General features: G+C 37.2%; 2 protein-coding genes and 1 long non-coding RNA gene across 8 annotated transcripts; all 3 read right to left on the reverse strand.

The window, feature by feature from the left end:
* Window positions 1-4031: 4031 nt before the first annotated feature.
* LOC135627355 (protein G1-like4) lies at window positions 4032-5682 on the reverse strand. 5 transcript variants are annotated; one of them, XM_065133427.1, is made up of 3 exons: window positions 5545-5682; window positions 5274-5350; window positions 4032-5006 (listed from the first exon to the last, which is right to left on the reverse strand). In XM_065133427.1, exon 3 carries the CDS (start codon window positions 4918-4920, stop codon window positions 4291-4293), a length of 630 nt encoding a protein of 209 aa, XP_064989499.1. In that variant the 5' UTR covers window positions 4921-5006; window positions 5274-5350; window positions 5545-5682; the 3' UTR covers window positions 4032-4290. The 5 variants fall into 5 exon arrangements, with proteins under 5 accessions (XP_064989499.1, XP_064989500.1, XP_064989501.1 ...); XM_065133428.1 differs by having other exon boundaries at window positions 4032-5176; XM_065133429.1 differs by having other exon boundaries at window positions 5274-5340; window positions 5545-5669.
* A 2808-nt stretch (window positions 5683-8490) lies between these two features.
* On the reverse strand, window positions 8491-15583 carry LOC108951673 (uncharacterized). Of its 2 annotated transcripts, XR_010492635.1 has the most exons (3): window positions 14356-15583; window positions 8817-9461; window positions 8491-8739 (listed from the first exon to the last, which is right to left on the reverse strand). It is a non-coding gene; the product is annotated as an uncharacterized LOC108951673 (long non-coding RNA). The 2 variants fall into 2 exon arrangements; XR_010492634.1 differs by having other exon boundaries at window positions 8817-15583.
* Window positions 15584-16096: 513 nt separating this feature from the next.
* Window positions 16097-22293, reverse strand: LOC103972161 (protein CHLOROPLAST J-LIKE DOMAIN 1, chloroplastic). The gene is made up of 10 exons (XM_009386379.3): window positions 22091-22293; window positions 21787-21883; window positions 21605-21709; window positions 21370-21447; window positions 20570-20625; window positions 19383-19440; window positions 18006-18131; window positions 17537-17632; window positions 17359-17430; window positions 16097-16630 (listed from the first exon to the last, which is right to left on the reverse strand). Exons 1-10 carry the CDS (start codon window positions 22291-22293, stop codon window positions 16568-16570), a joined length of 954 nt encoding a protein of 317 aa, XP_009384654.2. The 3' UTR covers window positions 16097-16567.
* Between the last annotated feature and the right edge of the window lie 742 nt (window positions 22294-23035).

Genomic DNA, 23035 nt, shown 5'->3' on the forward strand with positions numbered 1-23035 from the left:
CATGACAGCACCGCAGGGGATCCACAAATAGATTGGTGCGCAGCGCTGACACATGCGCACACGCATGCGTTCTGTGACACGTACTGTGCTGGTGCAGGAAAAGATCAAGAGAGAGAGAGAGAGAGAGAGAGAGAGAAAGAGCACCGAGATCGTCGTGTCCCAGGTCGTGTGCAGCCTTGGGTCGTGACTCAAGTCAGGACATCAAGCATCGTCGAATCGTCGTAAGGAGGCCTACCAGTACGATACTACTGGTAGAAAACAGCATGTACGTACACGTTACAGTAACGTGTACCGAACGCTATACATACTCATGCGCATGCACAGGAGGTCGTACGTGACACGCAGTCCAGTAGATATCTGCACTGCGAACCCTAACGCACAGCATGCTCCTCACGTACTATTATAAGCCTGCTCTAAGAGTTAGGGAGGGGCATGCCGATGTCTAAGCTTGATAGATATCGATAGCTTACGCACCCCAACGCCACAATCTCTACCAACTTCTGTCCTCACCTTCATGTTTCCACATCAACAACAACAACAAGAGGGAAAAGAACATAAAAGAAACGAAGAGGAAAACTTGCAGCTGTTACAGTCATCTTGGCAGAGGTTGAAGACTTCAAGCCTCATCTCTCAAGCATAGAGAATTTATAGGATGTGTTTGATCCGTGGAGTACCACTTGGATCAGGCAAATATTACTCAGTCTCCTCAGAATCATAGGCATATTCTCCACAACATATAGGTAATTGAAATGGCTTGATCACATCAATTAACACATTTGATATATATATATATATATATATATATATATATATATATATATATATATATATATATATATATATCATTTCATCAAATAAAACTTGCACCTTACATGCATGTGTGTGGTTTCTTTCCTATGTTTGGGAGTGATGTATCTTGTACAAATTTGAGATCTCCCAAGGTTTCATCTGTGCTGTGGTGACACTTCAGTTTCAAAAAAAGTGAAACTTGATGAAGCTCAGTGCTTTGTGTTGGGATAAACTTATGAACCATTTAGAAAAAAAAAAAGGAACCAAACTTTTCTATAATAAATATTTCTAATAAAACTTATCCAAAATATTTATAATAAAACAGTGACTGGAATACTAAGGATACAAGAACCTAATACATGCAAAACAGGTTATACATGAAATTGGCAGGGCATATGAATCCTTCATTGACAAGATGTTAATCATAGACATCAATCATGTCTAATTCATAATGATGACTAATTAATGAAAACAAAGCGAGTTAAACACTAAAAGAATGAGCTAAGTATTACCATTGATCAAAGGCAATGTGTGTGTGTGTGTGAGAGAGAGAGAGAGAGAAAATAAATCTTGTTGTGATGTCATGCCTTGGAGGATTGATAGTTCCTGAGCTCTTCTTGCTCAGTGTATTGATCCATGATATCAGCAAATACAGAATTCTTAGCATAATCACCAGAAATACTTGTTATAGTATCTATCACATCTCAGAATCAGTCCTATACAACAACATTATATTTGTCCACTTACACCATTCAAGATTCATTCACTCATTTAAGAATCATAGATTACAAAATTACAGGCACTGTTTTCAAAACCAAAAAATGTAAAAGAAAAAAGAAAAAAATTCCAAAAATGTTTTGTATTTATAATTTTCATAAAGTGGATGCTGATGAAGCCCTAAACTTATTAGTTGTAGCTACTTCCCTTCCCTTTGCATGAGAGCTAATCCTCAGTGCTCATCAAGATTGTGCTTCTTGTTAAGGTACTGAGTTAAGATCTGGATGTGGAGATCTAGAAACTGTTATTTAATTTACTTTGAACTTTCTTGATGGATTTTACATTGTAGATCTTCCCAATGCTACTTCTTGTAGCTATTTTCCTGTCCATTTGTATCCGAAAGTTTTGTCTAGTTTCTAAATCAGGGAAGAAAGAAACCTAAGAGATCCATTTAGCTAATCAAAATGTAACTTGCAATTGAATCAACTTGGATCAGACATGATGTGTCTTAATTATGTAGACCAAAACATATCAAGTAAGAAATGACCACCAATTCATTATACATTCAATTAAAACTCATGAGACTATCAGTTGTTCCACTTGAATGTGACAACTTCTTTGGAGACTTCAATCAATATCTATATATAAAGATAGCTGCATTATTATATCAGGATCTAATTTTGACCTTCAAAACATCATTTCAGCAAATATATTGTCACACCACTACTTTCACAGAAATGTTTTGCATCTAACTAATACTTTGGATATACAGCTGACAGCATTCTGAGACCAAAATCATGAGCAATTTCACATGTGGAATCCCTACATTTTAATGATGCATATACACAGCATGGTTCAATATAGGGTGAATACATGCATGAATTTTTGCAGAGAACATCTATCATCAAATGAAACGAAGCACAAAGTTACAATCACTTGTAGTTAGATTTCGGTCTCCATTTTACTGAAGCGATTGCAAAGATAACAGCGAAACAAAACTTAAATTGGTGATGACAATGGTGGCAGCAACAATGATGATAAAATCAATTAAGAAAAGAAACAGAAGCAAATGGATTACGATAACCTTCATCGTGTTCGGATATCGTTTACGATGTAGGGTTTGACCATCATGCAAGACATGTAGGACCTCAAATTCAGTGGTTCATCATGAACAAATTGTCCTTTGGTTATCATCCTATTCTTTAATGAAAATGCTGCACAGTGGACACCAACATAGCATTATTTTCTTGGCTATGCATGACAGAACCCTTATTAACCACATAAGAAATTAGCAAGCAATCTATGCTATCAACATTTTCAATCTTTCCATGATCAATGAGCACATGGTGATAATGTTAGCACACATGGCCTCTATCTCACAATGGATGTTCCAAGTTGAATCTTGTCATAATCCTATATTAGAGTCACTTGTAGTAGCATAAGAGTTTATAATAAATAGTACATGGATGTTGTAAGTTTATCATGCCATGAGCAACCTCCGAATAAACATGAGAACAAATGTGGCTCAAAAAGGAAGAAGCATTGCAAGTTTGGGAAACTACCACCGGTAGGGAAGACAAGAAAGCTGTGTCTAAGATCACTAAAGCAAGCAAGCAAGCAAGCAAGCCATTGTTTAACTAACTACAACCATAGTAATTGGAAAGACTCATATCATTCATCCTTCCAGAAACAAAACACAGGTGAGTTCCCAAAATGCCAGTCTCCACACGCTTAGATTGTGTCATCAGCATGAAATAGTTTGCTTGAATGAATAGTGTAACTTTTGTCTGGCCTACTTGTTACTATTTCACGTGAGGATGCCATTGTGCAAGCACCTGTCAGTCTTGTATTCTCTCCTAAGAGTTTGCCATGGAAATCGATTAGCTTGTGAGTATATCAATTAAATCTCACGAAAAAGCACATTATTATTCTTTGGGGTAAGTCATCTATTCCACCCCAAAAAACAAAGGAAAAGGCCACCGGTGATATAGCAAAGCAACAAATCGAGAAGGAGGCCAAGATAACTGATCATGCAGAAGACAAACAATCCTTGTGTACTGTAACATGATGATCTGAAAAGGTCACAATCGACTCCATTTTTGATATCAACAAAAAAGAAAAAGAAAACAGAGAGAGTGTGTATGTGTGGAAATGACACAGCAAGTAAATCATTAACTTTTTCTGCAGCCAGAATCTAAGTTTCACCTCAAAGCTCTCAGCTCCAACCCACAGAGGGGAGGGGGGGCAGCAGCAGCAGCACCTCACGTCCTTTTCCTTGTTACTTACTGTTAATAGATAACCCTTGGCGCAGGCCAAGAGATCAGAGATCTCGAGTACAGTACCGGAGCAATGAGGTGCCGAGTCCAAGTACAGTAGTCACTGTCTTGCCATGGTGTCACTGGCCAGACTAATAATCACACTGGGAGGAGGTAGAAATTAAGCATATGGAAACACTGCTACTTTCCCATTGCCTTCCTCCGAAGCTCCTCCCACTTGCAATCACAAAACTGAGAGAGCGAGAGCAGTGAAGGCAAAGCAATATCGCATGAAGTAGTAATATAAAGAGTAGCGATTTGTTCCAAGGTTCAATCGAAAACAGGGAAAAGAAAAAGGGAGTGACATAAACAGAATGATACTAATAAGCTCGATGAAGAGAAAACAAAAGGCTCACACATCGGTAGCTAATAGTCATATAGAGAGAGTTGAAGAGAAGAGAGGAAGGCTTCAAGGCATATCTGCTAAGCCTCCTCGTTGATGCCAGTGGGATGGAGTCGGTGGCGGAGCTTAGGCTGCGGCGGGTGGCGGTGGAGGGTGCTGCTGATCCTGCTGTGGCTTCTTGCGCTTCTTCTTCTCGTAGCTGACGCCGCGGGCCTTCGACTGGATCTCGCGGACTTCACGGAGGTAGAGGCGGACGGCGCGAGCGCCGAAGGGGTTGGACTCGGGTTTACCCCCGTTCTCTTCGTAGGCGGCACGAAGGCGGCCGATGAGGGCGTCGAGGCTGCCCCAGGCTTGGCGAAGAGGGCACGGACAGGGAGCCGGAGGGTTGGGGTGGCCGAAGAAGGGGCACATCTGAGTGTGCACCTTGGTCTTGCCGAACTGATCGAGGTAGCGGAGGAACTCCAGCACATGGGCGCCGCTGCACCGCGCGAGCGAGAGAGGGGGTCGGTGGTTTTTGAGGTACTGCCCGAAGGTGTTCCAGTCGCGGCGCTTCTGTGACTCGTACCGACTCAACGACGGGGAGGAGGAGGAGGTGGTGGTGGAGGAGGAGGAGGAGGAGGAGGAGGGTGCTGCGCCAGGGGTGGCGGATGAGAAAGATGCGAAGCAGTGGGGGCTGTTACTGGGGCCGCCAACACCGCCGCCGCCGCCGCCGCTGTGATCGGAGTGGGGGCTGTCTGGGTTGGGTATCAAGTCCATGGAAGATAGATGAAATGACCTCCCTCTCTCTCTCTGTTCTACTTCTTCTTCCACTTGCTGTTACTCCTCCTCGTTACTTCTTGCGCCTACACAAAAGGTCAGATGAGTCGAACTCAGATGATGACGATGATGATGATCAAACGATGAGGAGGTTTGTGCAGATCCACAATGCTCTTCCCTTCTTGAATTGGCTTATACTCATGCTGTTTTCTTTTACTGGCGTCGAGAACGTTTCCACAAAGCCATGTTGGAGTCCCTAAGGGAAGAGAGAGAGAGAGAGGGAGAGAGAGCCAGATATATATATAGAGAGAGAGAGAGAGAGATGCAGCTGAGTTTAAGAATGGAATTTTTACCTTTAGGGCTGCGGCTGATCTGTTGTCAGAAGCGAGGAAGGATTGGAACACTCAACAAGCTGTGGTCCTGACAGATACTAAGTAGATCACAGATTAGCATGAAAGAGAAGGTGAGGGAAAGGAGAGATCGGGGGGGGGGGGGGGGGGAGGGGGGGGATCACAAGATAGAGGTGGGAAGCCTCCTGAAGGAGAAGGTCACTCCCGGTGGTGATGGGTGCAAAGACTCTGGAAGAGAGAAAGAGAGAGAGAGAGCGAGCGATCGAAGGATTACATGCTTGTGAGCGCGGAGAGAAAGTCCAGCAGTTGCAGAGATGTTTGGTCTAAAAGGGGGAGGATGCTACTGGCTTCCTGGGAAAAGAAAGCGTTGTAGAGAGAGAGAGAGAGAGAGAGAGAGAGAGAGAGAAGCAGAGGGTTCTTTTTGGTGGATGGAGAGACATGTTGACAGTGGGATGAAAGGTGATGTGACAGGATAAAAGATTAACTTGGGTGGAGGGTGACATTATACCTCCACAATTAGATGCATGTAATTAACATTTTTCCTTCACAAAATCATATTGTGATAAATCAATTCCCCCACCCCCTTAAAAAAAAAAAAATCGATTTTTCTACGAAAAAAGTTCTTATTTTTATAATTTCTTAACTGAAATATCTCCAGTCATTTATAATTATTTTTCCTATAAACAGATCCCAATTCAATTATAATGTTTTTACACTATAATATATTATTTTTTTTAAATAATATTAAAAAAAATAATAAAATAGTGTATTATATTAGTTTTTATATTTAGTTTTTTAAATTTATTTTTTAAAATATTATTTAAAAATAAAATTTTGTTTTTGAAATATTTTATTATTATATTGTTTTGATATTACTTAAAAATGCTGCAATATGGTGTAAAAATATTATAATTAAATCGATTCATGTAACATAGTGTAAAAGATTAGCTTCTCTTTCTCGATTTTTCTAGAAAACGTTCTTATTTTTAGAATTTCTTAAGATCCTGATTTAATTATAATTTTTTACACTATATTATATTTTTAATAATATTAAAAAGATAGTATAAAATATTATATTTTTATATTAAGTTATAGTATTTTCTATTATTGTTTAAAAAAAATTAAAAAAAATTACTGTATTATAAATTTTTTATACAATGCTAAAGATCCTTCCAATATTATTAAAAATAATAATATAACATAGTATTAAAAATATTATAACTAATCCAAAGGATAAACATAATAATACTTTAGATATTAAAAATTCTTGAAATGAAAAGCTTTGGGAAAGAAATCCAAGTTTTTTCTTGGATGAGTAAGTAAAATAGAAAATACTTGTCATCACAACAAAATAATATTTATGCAAAGAGCAGCATCAGCTGAGCCTGCAAGATTCTGAATCTTGTTGTGTGCGAGAAAAGAAACGTGAGTGCAGGCATCATCGTGTTGGCCTACCATCCATGGAAATAATGAAGTGCTCGAGCGACCAAGTGTTGTGCTGGTCATGACAAAGAACAGTGTAAAGAACTTTAATGACAGTCTCCTCACATAAGTGATATATATATATATATATATAGAGAGAGAGAGAGAGAGAGATGATTAGATGCACACTGCGAATTATAATGATCGAGTTGCATCATTAATTCCATGGCTCACTTGTACCGAAAGAAAGAAAGATAACCATTGCTGTAACATCCCTGATTAGTCCCACGTCGAAAGTGAGCAAGACTAAAATTGACTTATAAGGATCTGATGAGTGTATTACTATAAACTTCAGCTTAAGTATTTTGGTCAGTGGATTAGACCAAACGAAGTTGATAGGCTAGTTAGCCCATCAGGCTCGAGTCATAATATTTGGTATCAGAGCCGACCTAACATTTGGGCATGGTGAAGGGGCTCGAGTAGGAAAAGGCTACCCGTAGACGGAGTCAGAGAACTCATCACGGGCTTGACGAGGACGTCAAGCCTTTGAGTGGGGGTGATTGTAACATCCCTGATTAGTCCCACATCGAAATTGGCTTATAAGGGTCTGATAAGTATACTATTATAAACTTCAACTTAAGCATTTTGATCAGTAGATTAGACCAAACGAAGTTAATAGGATAATTAGCCCATCAGGCTCGAATCATAATAATTATAATCTTAGAGTGTGCTTATAATAAGACTGTTTTCATCGGAGATAATAATAAATCATTAATTTCTTACTAATCACAACGGAGATATACATGATTATAATATATTATTTTTACTTGTAACTTAGTAGAAAACCAAATATTTATTCATGTGTTGTTGGATCCATAATTCCACCAATTTTGCCTGATTAAATTGTCTGTCTATTTCGCATTCTATGCACGCCAACTATTTCAACAAACACACTGATGAGGATACTGTTTAGTTCGATGTATGCATTGGTACTTAAATTTAAGAGCATATTAATGTGTGTGTGTGTGTGTGATAGAGAGAGAGAGAGAGAGAGCATATTAATCTTCCTATTATTCTTCGTTCCCTGCATTATATGTCAATACCAACCATTTCTACCTAATTCATTTGAACATAGTACCAAAGTCTAACAAAATAATACATAAAATCACATTTTAGATAGCAAAATATAAAGACTTTTTTGATACTATGACAATGTTTTTTTCTTTTTAAAGACACCGCATAGCTTTAATGAGTAAGTATAAAAGGATGAAGATTGAGATCTACCAAAAGATACCCAAGTGGCTTGCAGTGTTGGATGATCTAGACAGATGAGAAACCATAAGACCTTTGAGCTAAAGAGAGCTTGCACACCATGGAAATCATAGTATAAATACCATGGCAATGTTCAAAGAGAGTTTGCACACCATGGAAAAGGTCAATAGGGAATAATACACCTCAACAACATCAACAAAACATTAGGAGTTCAAGAATAAATGGTCAATTTGGCTCCACTGATTATAGTAATGTCAAGGAAACTAATGATGGCTGCTTTCTCTCTCTCTCTCTCTCTCTCTCTCTTTTTTTATTGTAAATCTATTGCAGAATAAAATGGATGGCTTCTCTAATTGTTAAAATAATAAAACATTCCTTAATTTGATCCCATTTTTATATTATTATTTTGGATCCCCAACATAAACTCTACTGAGCAATTACATGGGATATGGATCAGCAATAACATATGAATCTTGGGTTTAGACAATCAAGAATGAATTGACTTGGGAATTGCCACCAAAAAAGATTGAACCATACAGCAACTTGCTCATATAGACAATCAAGAACTTATGGTGTATTGTACAGACAGCTAGCACATGCATAATTGGCACTATAGAATTGCCTTACTTGGGTTTTGTGAGCCATTTGAACCATCTTGCTTAGGGTTTATCTGCAGGCCTGCTCATTCCTGATGACAGCAGACATCTCTTTTCCACCCCAAAATCTTGCAGGAGGCTTGCAGGTTCTGCTTCCAACGAAGTAGTCATTTTTAAATCTGGTAACAAAACCAAGGTGAAGAATTAGTAATCCCATAGTACTAGGAAAACAATCATACAATTAATTTATTCTGACCAATGTTTCTGTTTCTCTCTTTATCCTGCAAAGATGCCTCTTTCACAACCCTCCTCTTCCTTTCTCATTGATTTCCACATACATCTCAGAATATTTCAGAATGTAACAAGCAAGAAAGATCTAGCATTAGTCATTATTAAATCAGGACCCAATGAAGAATGTGAAACTTCTGATAGCTTTGAGATACAAAGAAGTTTAAGAAAGTACAAGCTCTGCACCTAAGTCTACGATTCTAATGACGGACGACAAGCTCTTAATGCCTTTTGGAGAAAACAGAAGGAACATTTTGTCAACTCGCCTCCCGTATAAAATGGTAGGCAGCGAGGCATCAGAGGTGAACAAGCCCAGTTTTCCTCGATGAACATCTTTTTTATAGAGAAAAGCAGGGTTTGGTACACTTCCATGCCTCAACAAGCCCAGTTTTCCTTGATGAACATCCTTTTTTTTTAGAGAAAAGCAGGGTTTAGTACACTTCCATGCCTCAAAGTTCTCAAATATTGAGATTATGATGCAAAAGAACTCATAAAGAGGGAATTACTCTGGCAATTCCAGAGTCCTGGACGAGGATCTTGCTCAGAAAGTATTAACACTGTCATGAGAACTGTGAAGAACCATTGAAACACCCAAAAAGGCAGATATTTGGAACTGAGAAAAGAAAAGTATTACTACATTAAAACAACATCAGTATAGAATTGTATCTAGCTCTTGTTGATGTACCATGATCAAACTAAAAAAATATCATTAAAACGGAGCGCACGTGTCAAGTACATGAAAGAACCAAGCTAGACACTATTCCTTGAGAAGCATATATATTTTTTAAATAAAGTGTAACATGCACCTGAGAATGGTTCCAAAACCAAATTAAAATTTGTTTAGTACCATAACGGCAGTTCAGTAGCCTTCCATCAATAACTCTTGAACTTTTTAGCTATCATCTTTCATTTTTCATTCTTGTTTCTTTAAAATTTCCGAATAATCAACCAATTTTAACACTTATGTGATCCGTAATGGAGATGAATCATTCACAAAACCAAGCACTCCAGCATAAAGATATAGAATGCTCAACATCGTTTGATGTCACCTAAGCAAGCAATAACATCAAGGTCGATTCCTAAATTTTTCACCAAACAAATTATCGGTAATAAATGTTTCATAAAGATAGTTTTCATCAGAAGGTTCAAACTGTCAAGAAACGTCTATTGGGCTGCGGTTAACTCTCTGTTTTCTTAAGTACTAGTAGACTGCAAGCATTATAAATCTTGTTGATGTACTCTACCTAAATTTTACTGGTGTTGTTATTTTATGATAATCTTGCATCTATGCCTGTCTAAACTTCTTATTTAGATCTTTCTTGCAAAATGGATTTACTAATGTAAATAAAATGTCAAAACTAGACTTGCAAAATGGATTTACTATGTAAGGAAATCTCAAAACTATGTGATGCCAAATGACAAATGGTTTGTACTATCTAAAGAACTAGTGACAACCAAGTCATTGAATTGGATGATTGCATATCTAGAAACATGATTTACACCAACCTAATCAGCAAATAAAAATTTCTGCACTTTAAGGATTATACCATACCCATTTATTTCAACCACCTTTATCAGAACTCCCAGAATAGCAATCAGAAAAAGAGTAACGAGACTGATAAAACATTACAAGGTTATATATATAATCGAAAAAAGCCTTGCACCCTGGATTTTGACCTGAATATCAACCTCTAAGCTGTCCTAAATCAGACAAATTTAGGCAAGAAGGGATCAAGTAGAACTGAGTCAGTTGACAGTTAGGAGGGACTACCATCTCAGCAGTCATAGATGTAATATAAAAAAAAAAAAGGTAGAAAAGGCAATTTTCTATAGAAGCAATATTCATCTAGAAGATAAATACATGACAACAATTTTCTACCATAAAAAGGTTGTCATCATTCTTGGAAAGGCAGCTAATCATACAATGATTTGTTTCCCATCAAGTCAGTCACATGCAAAATATTAAGATGGTCCCCTTGCTAATGTAGTAGTAGCAAAAGGTCCAAACTGCATTGTCAAGACTGAAGTTGTTTAATTGAATCACAGAAGTGATAGCACAGAATCATGGGAGTGAGGATTTCAATTATCATTTCTAATTTGGCTGTCTACTGATGTCAAATCTCATAATATTACAATCCATAAGGAAATTAATGTTTATTATCTGATATTGATGTGGAGTAGAAACCCTATTTTTGAAATCACATACCGAAAAGATTAAAAAAAATTATAAATGCAATGAAAATTCCTCATATCAGGATCTCCACTTCTAGTGAAAATCAACTCTTCCGAAATTCATTTCATATAGAGGACTGTTTTATAAATCTACATTCGTAAAATAGTAATTTACTTTATATAAATGAACCATAACAGGAGTAAGAAGTTTGCGATGAGTCACAGATCTTGTCTAGAATGTACCATTTTGATCTGTATATCCTATAACCTCCAACCATATATGGTGTCCAGATCATCAAGAAAGTTTTGTTATGGGAAAAGTAAGAAAAGTCCAGCACCAGTGAAAAAGCAAAACTCACTGGCAAGTTGGCCGACAAGCTAGCATGTGAACTAATTTGCCCATGCCAACCCATTAACTACAACTGTCATGACCCGAGCCTGATGGGCTAACTAGCCTATCAACTTCGTTTGGTCTAAACCACTGACCAAAATGCTTAAGCTAAAGTTGATAGTAGTACACTCATCAGACCCTTATAAGTCAATCTTAATCCTGCCCACTTTCGATGTGAGACTAATCAGGGGTGTTACAATCACCCCCACTCAAAGGCTTGACGTCCTCGTCAAGCCCCAACATAACCCAGATCAAACTCTAACATTGTGCATGTGAGGCGTAGCCCAGTGGTGGCTCGACACCGTGACAAGTCCTCTGACTCCGTCTACGGGTAGTCCTTTCCTACTCGAGCCCCCTCACCATGCCCAAATGCTAGGTCGGCTCTGATACCAAATGTCACGACCCGAGCCTGATGGGCTAACTAGCCTATCAACTTCGTTTGGTCTAAACCACTGACCAAAATGCTTAAGCTGAAGTTGATAGTAGTACACTCATCAGACCCTTATAAGTCAATCTTAATCCTGCCCACTTTTAATGTGGGACTAATCAGATGTGTTACAGATAAGCTTTAAACTCTCACAGTTGACATTTATTCACTATCCCCTTTCACCCTCTAATCTGCAACTTCTCTTTTTAAGACCATGGGAATCTAACTTAACAATCAAAGGAGACCACACCAGTTATGCAATCTAGACAAAGTTGTCCATAACGTCCACTACCCTATATGAGTACTTTAAAAAAATGTACTACCACCACAACAAAGATGGTCTTTAATAAAAATGTAAAAAATTTTGCACTCTAGCCCTAAAAAATCTACATCAGAAACTTGTAGGTCATGGTTAACATCTGTAGCAGAAGTTTCTCAAGGTGAGCCTTCAGTTTGTCCTATTAATAGTTTTGTTTATGCTGCAGGTAGAAGAACACACACACAAGGCAGTAGAACCATAGGATGACTAGATTGTACATTTAACTATTTCAAGAAAAGAACTACTGAGAGTTGTATTTGTATAGAAGATGACATGGCTGTATGTTTTACTGTCCATATTACTAAAAGGACACCTGAATGGACTGTCATGAACAACCAAATAAAATCTGGAACAGGAATCGATTATTCGGTACCCCAATAAAATCTGAAATGGGAATCTATTGTTTGGTACAAATATGAAAAAACCGAAAGAGGGTTAATTCATATTGAAAGGTCAAAGAACAAAGAACTAATATACTCCTTGCACTTTAGATGATAAAAACACCACCCAGGGGTAGATTTGGAAAAAAAAACAACAAAGATACAGCTTTAAAAGCTAATAGCAACTGAAAATTACAAACATGCATTAATTTTGATGAATTTGATGGTTGTGGACAATATACACAACTAGCTAATGAGCTAAACCATAAAATGCAGCCACATAAGACGATAAATACAAATAATGTATTAAGTACTCCTCTCCAATTCATTAGTAATCTAGTTTATTAGAAGTGGGTCTGCATCTTGGAACTTAGTGTCAGGGAACCAGTCATTACTAAAAACAAACCACGATGCCAAGCTCATTAAGAAAAGTCATGTCACAGAGAAAGAAGAAAGGAACTTCCCATCTTCCATAACAAACAAAAGTCGCCTGAACCTTTCTACCTTAGATTATAAACAGTTCGTACAAGAGTACATAAATAGATTACTGAAATCATTTCTATGAAGGTTGCATAATGCTGCTTAAGATAGATGCAAAATTTGTTAGTTCAATCTAGCAAATAAGGAAGGTATAAGTGTGAGATATTAAGAAGGCAGATAAACACAGAAATATGTATAAACCTGTCATTATTAAAAATTTAGTACAACTATGTACACCTAAGGATGTTTCTTTTCATTATACATATACCACAAATATCTTCAATGCATGAGGCTCATGCAATATGCACTCTAGAGAGACTCAATAGATGCAACCATATGACATAAGAAGAAATTTTTTTTCCATGAACCAAACTTAGATCATTAGGTCGTAACAATATTTATAATATAAAAAATTATATAACTCAAAAATAAGATTATTTCTATTTATTCTGTTTTCTGTTGCTTCCCATTTACACTGTTGAAATAACATGTACGAAAAATATAACTTCTGAAGAGATGCATGGCATTTCAATTTCATAGCAGTAAATAAGTAATTACAGGTGAGGAGCATATTTATAATTCAGCAACATGTTAAAATTAGCTAATACCAGAATCTTTTTTACTTTGAAGGGGAATAAAACACTTCAAAACTATCCACATTCTGATGGTAGGATCTACTCTGATGAAAGCTTTGCATTATGAGATCCATATAAATTGAAAACAAATCAAACCAAAATTCTGTGTGTAAAAGCTAATAATAAGAAAATAAGTGCCTACCACATTGTTTCCTTCACTATATCTATACACACATGGAAACCTATATCTTAAACTGAATTGAAAAGATAACACACAAATGCCTGCGACAACAAGAATCAGGAGGCATCTCATATGCAATGCAAGAGGAGAATGGAATAGCTGCAGATGACAGAAGAAATAATATAATAGGGTTAGTGGCATATATCAACAGCTTTCATTGCATGCATAACGCAGCACAAACACCCACTATACCTAGGAAAGCTTGAAAGATTACATCTCACAAGACAAAGTTAAGTATATAAAAATCAAGTGCTGCATAGTTAGAACTTACAAAGGGCATACTCAATTACACTGCAGAGTATGTTGGGATTGCAGAACAGAAGTGGGAAAGAGAGAGAAGTGTAAGCAAGGCTGAGTTGTACCTAGTAAATTTTATAAAGATGTAATCATGTCAATACATGGTTACCAGTGAAAAGTGCAAGTCCCAAAATGATGGAATAAGGGTAAATGGCACAGAAACGGACTATCAAAACAAGTTAAAAGTCATATATATTAAAGAGAAACCGAGAGGAAGCTACTAACATGGCATACACTCAGTTTAGTTGGGAAGTAGAGTGCTCCTTCAGGATAGTAATTGCTGCATCAATCTGATAACTTGTGAATAATCCATTAAAATAGTTTCTTGATAGTTCCCCGGGGCATAGTTCTCTTGGTCAAGGTGCCACATTTTTCTAGCATATATCTGCAGAGATTGTTCCAAGGGATGACCTAGGTGCGGGTGTCTTTATAAACCATAGTGCCCCCATGAACAATGTGCAGCTTCCTTCGTCATGATCCTCACCATGCCTGATGTCCTTATAGGCCTGATGTCCTGGGTTAGAATCAAAAGCGTTCACGCGCATGCCTGTGCTGAGCATGGTAGCTTTGCAGAACCTTGGTTGGATTCATGACTGTTCTTGTCATCATAACCGGATGCTCTTATACACTAAAAATTGTCGTTTTCCTTCGCAGCACCAAGAACTTTACTGTAACTACTTCATGCTTTTATTCAAAGCAAGAAAATTAAGGAACAAAAGATAGATGAAGGATGAAATAAGAAAAACCCCACCTGAGCACAAGAATCAAATTTAAAGTCACCAAGAGAAGGGGGGAAAAAAAGAACAAATTTCAACTTTCAAATGTAAGAAAATCGTACACTATTATTTATCTTCTTGGAGGATTCAGAAAATAACTTCAAGAAAGACTTGAAACTTACTATATAATCCGCTAAAATTAAGAAGGAAAACAAGAACTCGGAAGTTTAATCTGGAAAAAAAATGAAAAATAAAAATAATATAGATGAGCCATTTCAACTGATTTGATTACTCTCAGCACCGCTGACTCATTGAGCAAGAATGGCATGAAAGCTGCAGAATCGTAAATCTTCCGAACAAAACCTCAAGGAGATCATCCCATGCCGTCTCGCACAAGAGCCAGGAGGTTCTTGTTCTCCTCGGATCATAGACGAAGAACAAATGATGAAAAAACGAATTAGATTCGAGAACCTACGGTAAAACAAGAAGGAAAAGAAGAAAATCTCACCTCACACCCACGGATCAAGAGGCTCATTTAGCACTCGAATTACCTACATCAACACCTTGCGCTTCGTCTGCAGCAATCCTCTCAGGGAAGAGGCTTCTGTGCTCCAGAGATCACCAAATCCTAAAAAAAGCCGCCACTTTTCCACGAGAAACCCCAGAATCAAACGAGCCGGCCTCTCGATATCCCACCATCCGCTCAAATCACGCTTCCGGTGATCCAAAGTTCTTTCTCGGGATTTCCAACCGTTATTTTCTGTACGTATACTTTATCGCTAAATATAAAGAAAAGTTCGACCAACAAAACCCAAATCCTCTCCGTCAGAGGAAATTTTTAAAAACATATAAAAATCATTCTACAATAGTATATATCTGACAATAAAAAAAAAGATCAAATGAGTTATAATGTAACATATATTTATTCTTTTAGGGGATTCTGATGAAGAAATGAATAAGGACTTGAAATCAAATTCACATAATTCACCAAATTTAAGGAGGAAAACACGAGCATGAAATTTATTTAGCAATAAAATAAAATAAAACTGAAAAATAAATGAAACTTTCAACAAAATGGGTTGCAGACCACAAAAACGATAAACATACTGAAATAAACTATGATTCAAACCATGTTTCTCCTGTTGATATGATTAGCGATTATTTAAGGTCTCTCTCTGTCTGCGAGCATTTGATCCACTAAGCATTTTATTTTTTCGCAGGTAAAGTATGATAAACATACTACTACATCATGAATCGCTTGAACAAGGACGTGTAATAAAATGTGTTCTGTTCAACAATGTCCAACTGTCAACTATGGAGCATACATATATCTATACCTTTCAGACTCTTCATTCCCAGGTTGATTGTTGAATCACATATGCAAGACACAGAAGAGAATAAATACTGCACCTTTCATGACATCCCTCCTCCATAAGTTTCCTCAAAGTACTTAACGAAAACGAAATGAACCACAAATACGAAACGCCGGCTTAAATATCGAAGCTGCAAGGAGTACTAATGCAAACTACATGTCAAGCACCCAAGCGCACACATATAACCCCTTGTAAAATTGAACATATATATATATATATACAAGGCTTGGCATCCACTTCTTATTGGCTTTAACCAAAACTGGTGTGCTGTGGCAACCTCCATGTGTTTTGCATGAATCCTGGAGTACCTCTTGAGATACAAAAATAGCAGAGACCCTGCAAGCCTAATCATCGGTAGTAGGAAGCCATGATGTAGAGGGTTATTGATGTCGCCAGGGTAACAAGCAGCTCCTGCCAATTACAAATGTATAGGAGTTGTCAGGCGCATGGCATCAGAAGGCCAAACAACATGCACGATAATCGAGGATGAAGATGAACCATCTACACATTTTTAGCATGCGTTATGATCAAGCAAACACTAAGAACTAGAAAGTTTTCCACCTCAGATTGTACAAAGTTACATTAATGGAGAAGAAAAACCTTGTATATGGGAAGAATTGGAACAGTTGTATCAAATAGTGTAGCATGGGTATAGAATAAAATATTAAACTGGTAATAATGCAAATCATTGTCGCCAACCATATCTTTTAAATCTCAGACACTAGCACTGCTTTTTCTATAAGAGTTGAAGTGGAACAAAACATTTGTACAGAAAATCCAGCTAGGCGCCTATTATTCCCTGTTCTTGTCCTTCAAAAACGAATCCAAAACCACTACAATGATGCAATATACCACCGACCCACTATAAGGGGATGCACCAATGATGAGCCTATTATTAACTAATAGATGCATTAGTTAATACCCTATATGAATGACTCCAGCAGAACCAATCTACTCAATAATTGGATGAAATCATACTCATCATAATACTTGGTAGTATTGTGTTCATGATCCATTAAGACATTACAAAAGTAGGCTCGAGCTCAATTTGGTACCAAGATGTTGCTAGCAAGTTCTATCCGTGCACTATATACTCCACTAATTGATGACCGCACTAGAAAGATGGTATAGAGCAATACCTGGTTATTGTAAAGAAACAAAGGAATGGCACGGCCTAAAAACTCAATGAGGTTGAGGAGTCCAGTGTAGCCCTGTGACAGTATTGAGCAGCCAAAGAATAAGAAATGGATGAAACCCAGACAAGTATTTAAGAGAAAAAACACTTGTAAGGAATCTATTTTTTCTTAATATGCATACCAAGGATGAAACAGCAATACATCCGAAAACCAATGCAAGGGAACGAAGTATCCTCTTTCCCATGCGTAGTCCCTTGCCTTCATCTTCACCATATTCCTGAAACCCAGAGCAAGTACATGACTGACTTTAAATAGGTTTCTTATACACCTCTTTACTTTGAATGAGTTGCTCTAGCATATAGATCTTAATGTTAAATTTGGCAAATGTAACCAAAACAGAAAGAAAAATCAAAATGTTCCACGTCAAATAATTATTGCATGAAGAAGTTTCTAGAGAAGATTTAAAAAAAAAATCATTAGCAAGTTGTATGGGCCTCTAGAGTGACTATATATAAACTATAGAAGCAGCTTTCACTGATTGTGCACTGATCAATGATTATTAACTAACAAAACACACTCAAGATACTGATAGCTTGAGAACTCAACATCAGTTGTTCCTCATTAAGACAGACCACATAAGTATGACTTACATCTAGAGTAGGTGATACTGCAGGCTCAAATGCTTTTAGCTTCTCAAATATTCGATAGAAAAAAATGAAAGCTAAAAACTGCAACGGCTTCCATTCCGCATTCTGTTGGATCAGTACCCAGAGACTCTGCAAAATCAAAAGGGCAAAAAATAAAAATAACTAAAAAAGAGAGCCTTACACCAGTATATAGGCAAGCCTGTGATCATCTTCATCACTGACATAGTAGTATACTTCAAAAGCCAGGTAGAACATCAGCAATGTTGTGACAGAAAAACTTCATACAAAGTTAAACGAATGTAGATTTTGGTCAAGTTATGATTCTCGACTGTGCAAGCATTTATATAAATCCTCAGAAAATGAAAGCTGTGGTGAAATAAAAAAAGGTAATCCAATAATCTGTTAGTTCTGAGATCACGAGTTTTCTTGGACTTGGAGGCTATTATGAAAGACTCAATAATTGTAATAAACAAAACCAAGAAATATACACTTTCTATAATCATATATGGTTTAGAAAATTCATGCCAAACTACGATTTGAAAAAGAAAAAACATATCATACAGAACCATGAGAAAGCATGGAAGGAAGATGGAGCATCCTACCTCTTTTCTCCTCAATGATGTATCTCCTCTCTTCTCTCCATTAGGTACACCCTGCTATCTCCTTTGTCTAAAACATTCAACCAGATAATGAAAGAGAATGCAACATTCCTTTTTTCATCTATAAATGTTCCCTAAAAACTTAAGTGAACCCATGATCTAAATCTTGTTACCACTCACTTAAACCCTGGTATAATCGATCCAATTATTTAAATTCAAATTTCTGTATTCAAATTTAAATTTCAAAAAATGAAATTTCTAATCATGCCTTTAAAAATTAAACAAATAAAATATTAAAAGAAAATAACATAATCGTAAAACTGATGCACTCGGTCAAGTTCTTCGTTGACAGCAACACATGAATTGGTTACTGTTGCTTTTCAGTTTTGATGCTGTTATTGCAGGTAAGTTGTAATGGAAAGAAGACCAAAATGGTTGGACAAACTTGTAGGGGAGCGTCAAATGCACTAAACAAGTATTAGAAAAATTATGATGTCTGACAAATGACATTCTATCATAATTATGTCTTTATAGACTTTTGAACAGGTTCACTGTTCTCACTGCTTTTTATTGATGGCTTGATGGCTTGTATAAATATATTGTAATATGAAAAGAATGAAATGTTGACCAGCCCACCTGCTCTCTTATGGATGGATATGTCTATAATAGATTAAAAAAATACTAGTTTGCACTTATCATGGAAACATCAATCTTGTATTCCAAGGACACAACAACAAACTATTCAAAAGAAATCAACTTCAAGAAAAAACTTGGATCTTACAAAGACTGCAGATATAGCCATATTAATGCGCATATCCTTCACACTAGACTTGGAATACCTACAATGAGATAGAAGCAGACTAGATATGAAAATCATCAAACATTAAAAGTGTTCCTCTGGTAATCAAACAAAAGAAATACTACAAGGATGGTATGCCATTGTACACTAATACAAAAAAAATACAGATTAGCTAGTGATATTCTACGTCAGAGGATGTCAATTATGCATCAGCAAGTTGGAAATATACAAGTAAAAGAACCATTAATAGTCTGTTATTTATCAATTTAGTCATTACTACTAGTTCAGAATAAATTTAAATGTAATATCTGATATCTAATGACATCTGGATAATATCCATAAAATTATAGCTCATACCCCACTAACATCATTTGTAAGAATTAGCAATGTTATGGTTTGAAACCCACCTTCACCAAATTACCCTTTCCTTACCCACATACCCACATTTTCAAGAAGGTGCCAGTTTGCTTAGCTGATAAAGATGGTCAATTCATTGCAAGGCCCTGATCAAATCTCATCTTTATCACATACCCACTCGGATGAAAAAAAAAAGGCAAAAAAAAAAGAGGAAAAGAGAAAAGGAACATTTGCCAGATAAGCCTTCCCTGCTCAACAACACAAGATAGAGGCTCAAATCCTTATGATGCTACTCTGTCTTCCCTAGGGATAGTATTAAAACATTTCAAGTAGTACTGCACACCCCACATCACCCCAGTGTCACCAATTTTGACCTACCAAATACTTGTATGAGTCAGCATATGTCCTTCCAAGTTTGAACCATTTAAACATCAGTATAGTATGCCTGTCATGTATAAATTCAGCATCCATTATGACCATAATTCAGATTAATGTTAGAAGACAGTGAAAAGATTGCAACTGACAGTGACCTTACAAATCTTGACGTCTTTTTCAAAACCAGGGACCCAATGTTCCTTAACTTCCTAACTTCTCAAAAAGTATTCATTACGCTCATCAGACAAAACTAAGAGTTTTCCCTTACAAGGAGTTTTCCTATTTAGCAATATACCTTCCCAACATGGTATTTTATATCTCGTGCTGGTCAACATAATGATCCTTGCATTTGCATACCTAAATGGTTATTCTAGTACAACAGTATAGCACTAAATCAAAAACATAAACCCATTATTATGCACCATCCAGACGAGTACCTTGGTCCCCATGGTACTATTGGCTGTTTATCTGCATACTTGATATCCTTTGACACCTGAATTATGAATCAAGTACCAATACATATGAATTTAAGGTAAAGATACCAACTAAAACAATATGGATGAAACAAAATCAAAATAAGTTTGCTGCAAAAATTCAGCCAAGAAATCACCAAATCAGAAAAGAAATTGGACACACAAAATCATGCATCCATTGGTAATTTTACTAAAATATTTATTTAAATACCACAACTAGAAAATAAATATATTAAAATAATGCAATTTGCAACACATACATAATGTAATTTAGTGCACAACGAGAACTCTCGTCAAACAATGTGCAAGATATTCTCAACATGTTCTACAAGCTGAATTCAAGATGTCACAGAGACATCCAAAATCACGCAACACTAGGTTCAACCAAAATTTGCTACTTTACATTGTTCCCACAGAATTGGATATCTTACCATAGTGTCATGTAACCATATCTACATTCAAGCCCATAAACAAATCATCAGCATCGACAAATTAGCAGAATATGGCATTATCATAGCCTCCTCATATTGATAAAAGTAACATATTGATAAAACTAAATCATTGAACATGAAGCAAATTCTAAGTCAGCAGAATTATGGCAATGGTTTTAGACTATGATACAGAAGGATGTTGACAATACATATCAAGTAATAACGCACTTACGAAAAATCATTGCAGTTAAAGAAATGCTACCATATTATTAGTAGTTGCTTCTAAAATTGTTGCAGGGAGAAAAATGAAGAGGCATTATAACGGAGTACGACCTTAAAAGACCCAAATGTCAAACCTTTCTTCCTACTCTGCAGCTGTGACATCATGATTCTGTCATATGCCTTCTCTAGCTGAAACATGAAAGAGAAACCTATAATTACCAGTAAAATTAAACAGCCCAATGTACAGTAAGAAAATGACTAAAAGCAATCAGATGCAGGTCAGCAGGCTAAAAGTTTCTTGTTTTTGCAATAAAAATTAAACTAGTTGTCCATAACCTTAACCTACTTTGGCAAGGTATGCTTCATCTCCCCTACGCTCTGCATCCTTACGCTTTCTTGTATATGCCGCCTTCACCATATCAAACCCTTCTATCGAACTAACACCAAGAACCTACTAGCCAAAACGCCAAGAAACCATTACAAACAGTCCCCTTGCTTGAAATGTCAGATCCAGAGAATGTGCGTTACCCCATATGGATTTTCATCGCCACTATCATATGGGCTCCCGGCAGCGGACGAAGCCATACATACTATCCGAAATTTACTCGATGGCTTTCTAAATAACCTGCCAGCCATCAATTAACGCCAAAGAATCACATCCCAGGAAGCTAAAAAAGAATCCAAGAAGCTCAAGAATCATTTGGTAGAAAACATACCAAATTCAGTAACTGAAACTTCGAACGGGACATCGCAATAACATCAATTAATCGCACAGAGAAGCGTCGGATAACAAGGGGGGCAAAAATTCTTGCGGAGGGTTTCGCGGGATTACCTAGCGAAGGACGAACGGAGCGGAGCCGACGGAATCAATGCGGCGCTCCTATGGCTGGTGGGGTGAAGCGTGGGCCAGACGTAGACGGTCGGGGTCACGGCCGCTACCGCCGCCATGTCTCGAAGAGGAATTGGGACTTTAGGGTTTGGAGGGGCTCTTGCACTCGGAAGGCTGCTTGAAGACGACGGATACCATAATAACATATCCTGAGGAGAAGCCGTCATTTAGTAATCGCGACAAATCCGAATCCGAATCCGAATCCGACTTATTTGCGTCGCGAGCACCACCTAACCGCATCGAATCAATTTAGCTCGAAAATTAGGCTTTTTTTTTCCCTCATATTGTTTTGTCAACTGTATTATGGATTCAACCTTAATCTACCAGCTTTACTTCAACCATATAATATATATATATATATATATGTATATTATATATATATATTATATATATACATATGTATATTATATATATATATAAGAATATTTAATTAATATATTATTCCAACGGTAAGGTGGCGACAGTATCAAGCACATATGCATCACCACTCAAAGTGATAAGGGTAAAAATGGCGACGTGACGCGCCACGACGTCAGCCATGCCAGGTGGACGCACTGCCCGAGGAAGCAAGCATTAATGCTGACTTGATATGCGCCAACGTCACCAGCTCTCAGCCAACAGCCTTAGCATTTGACTCCATGCGCTCGACCGAGGCAAAGGAGCACGTCGACCGAGGCATGCCCATAGCCTTCGGCAGCCCGGTTCTCCACGCAACCCCAGTGGCAATGTCAGACACTACGAGAGGTACTAGCCTGCCTCCTGCAGGCAACCACATCATGTATCATCAAACTCATCTATAAATACCCCAGAGTTCTAAACGAACAGGGGAAATGAGAGAATACGCACAACCCCTACGAGGACAAACTCACACACAACACTTGTATGGAG

Source organism: Musa acuminata, chromosome BXJ2-11 (assembly GCF_036884655.1).
Source record: "Musa acuminata AAA Group cultivar baxijiao chromosome BXJ2-11, Cavendish_Baxijiao_AAA, whole genome shotgun sequence".
NCBI lineage: Eukaryota > Viridiplantae > Streptophyta > Magnoliopsida > Zingiberales > Musaceae > Musa > Musa acuminata.

Bases quoted from the DNA above. Each gene is read 5' to 3' on its own strand.
- LOC135627355 (XM_065133427.1), bottom strand. From the start codon at position 4,920: ATGGACTTGATACCCAACCCAGACAGCCCCCACTCCGATCACAGCGGC.
- LOC103972161 (XM_009386379.3), bottom strand. From the start codon at position 22,293: ATGTTATTATGGTATCCGTCGTCTTCAAGCAGCCTTCCGAGTGCAAGA. The intron at 21,448-21,604 runs GTAGGTTAAGGT...TTCATGTTTCAG, and splicing joins ATGAAGCATACCTTGCCAAA to CTAGAGAAGGCATATGACAG. The intron at 17,633-18,005 runs GTAAGTCATACT...TCTGGGTTTCAG, and splicing joins CAGTATCACCTACTCTAGAT to GAATATGGTGAAGATGAAGG.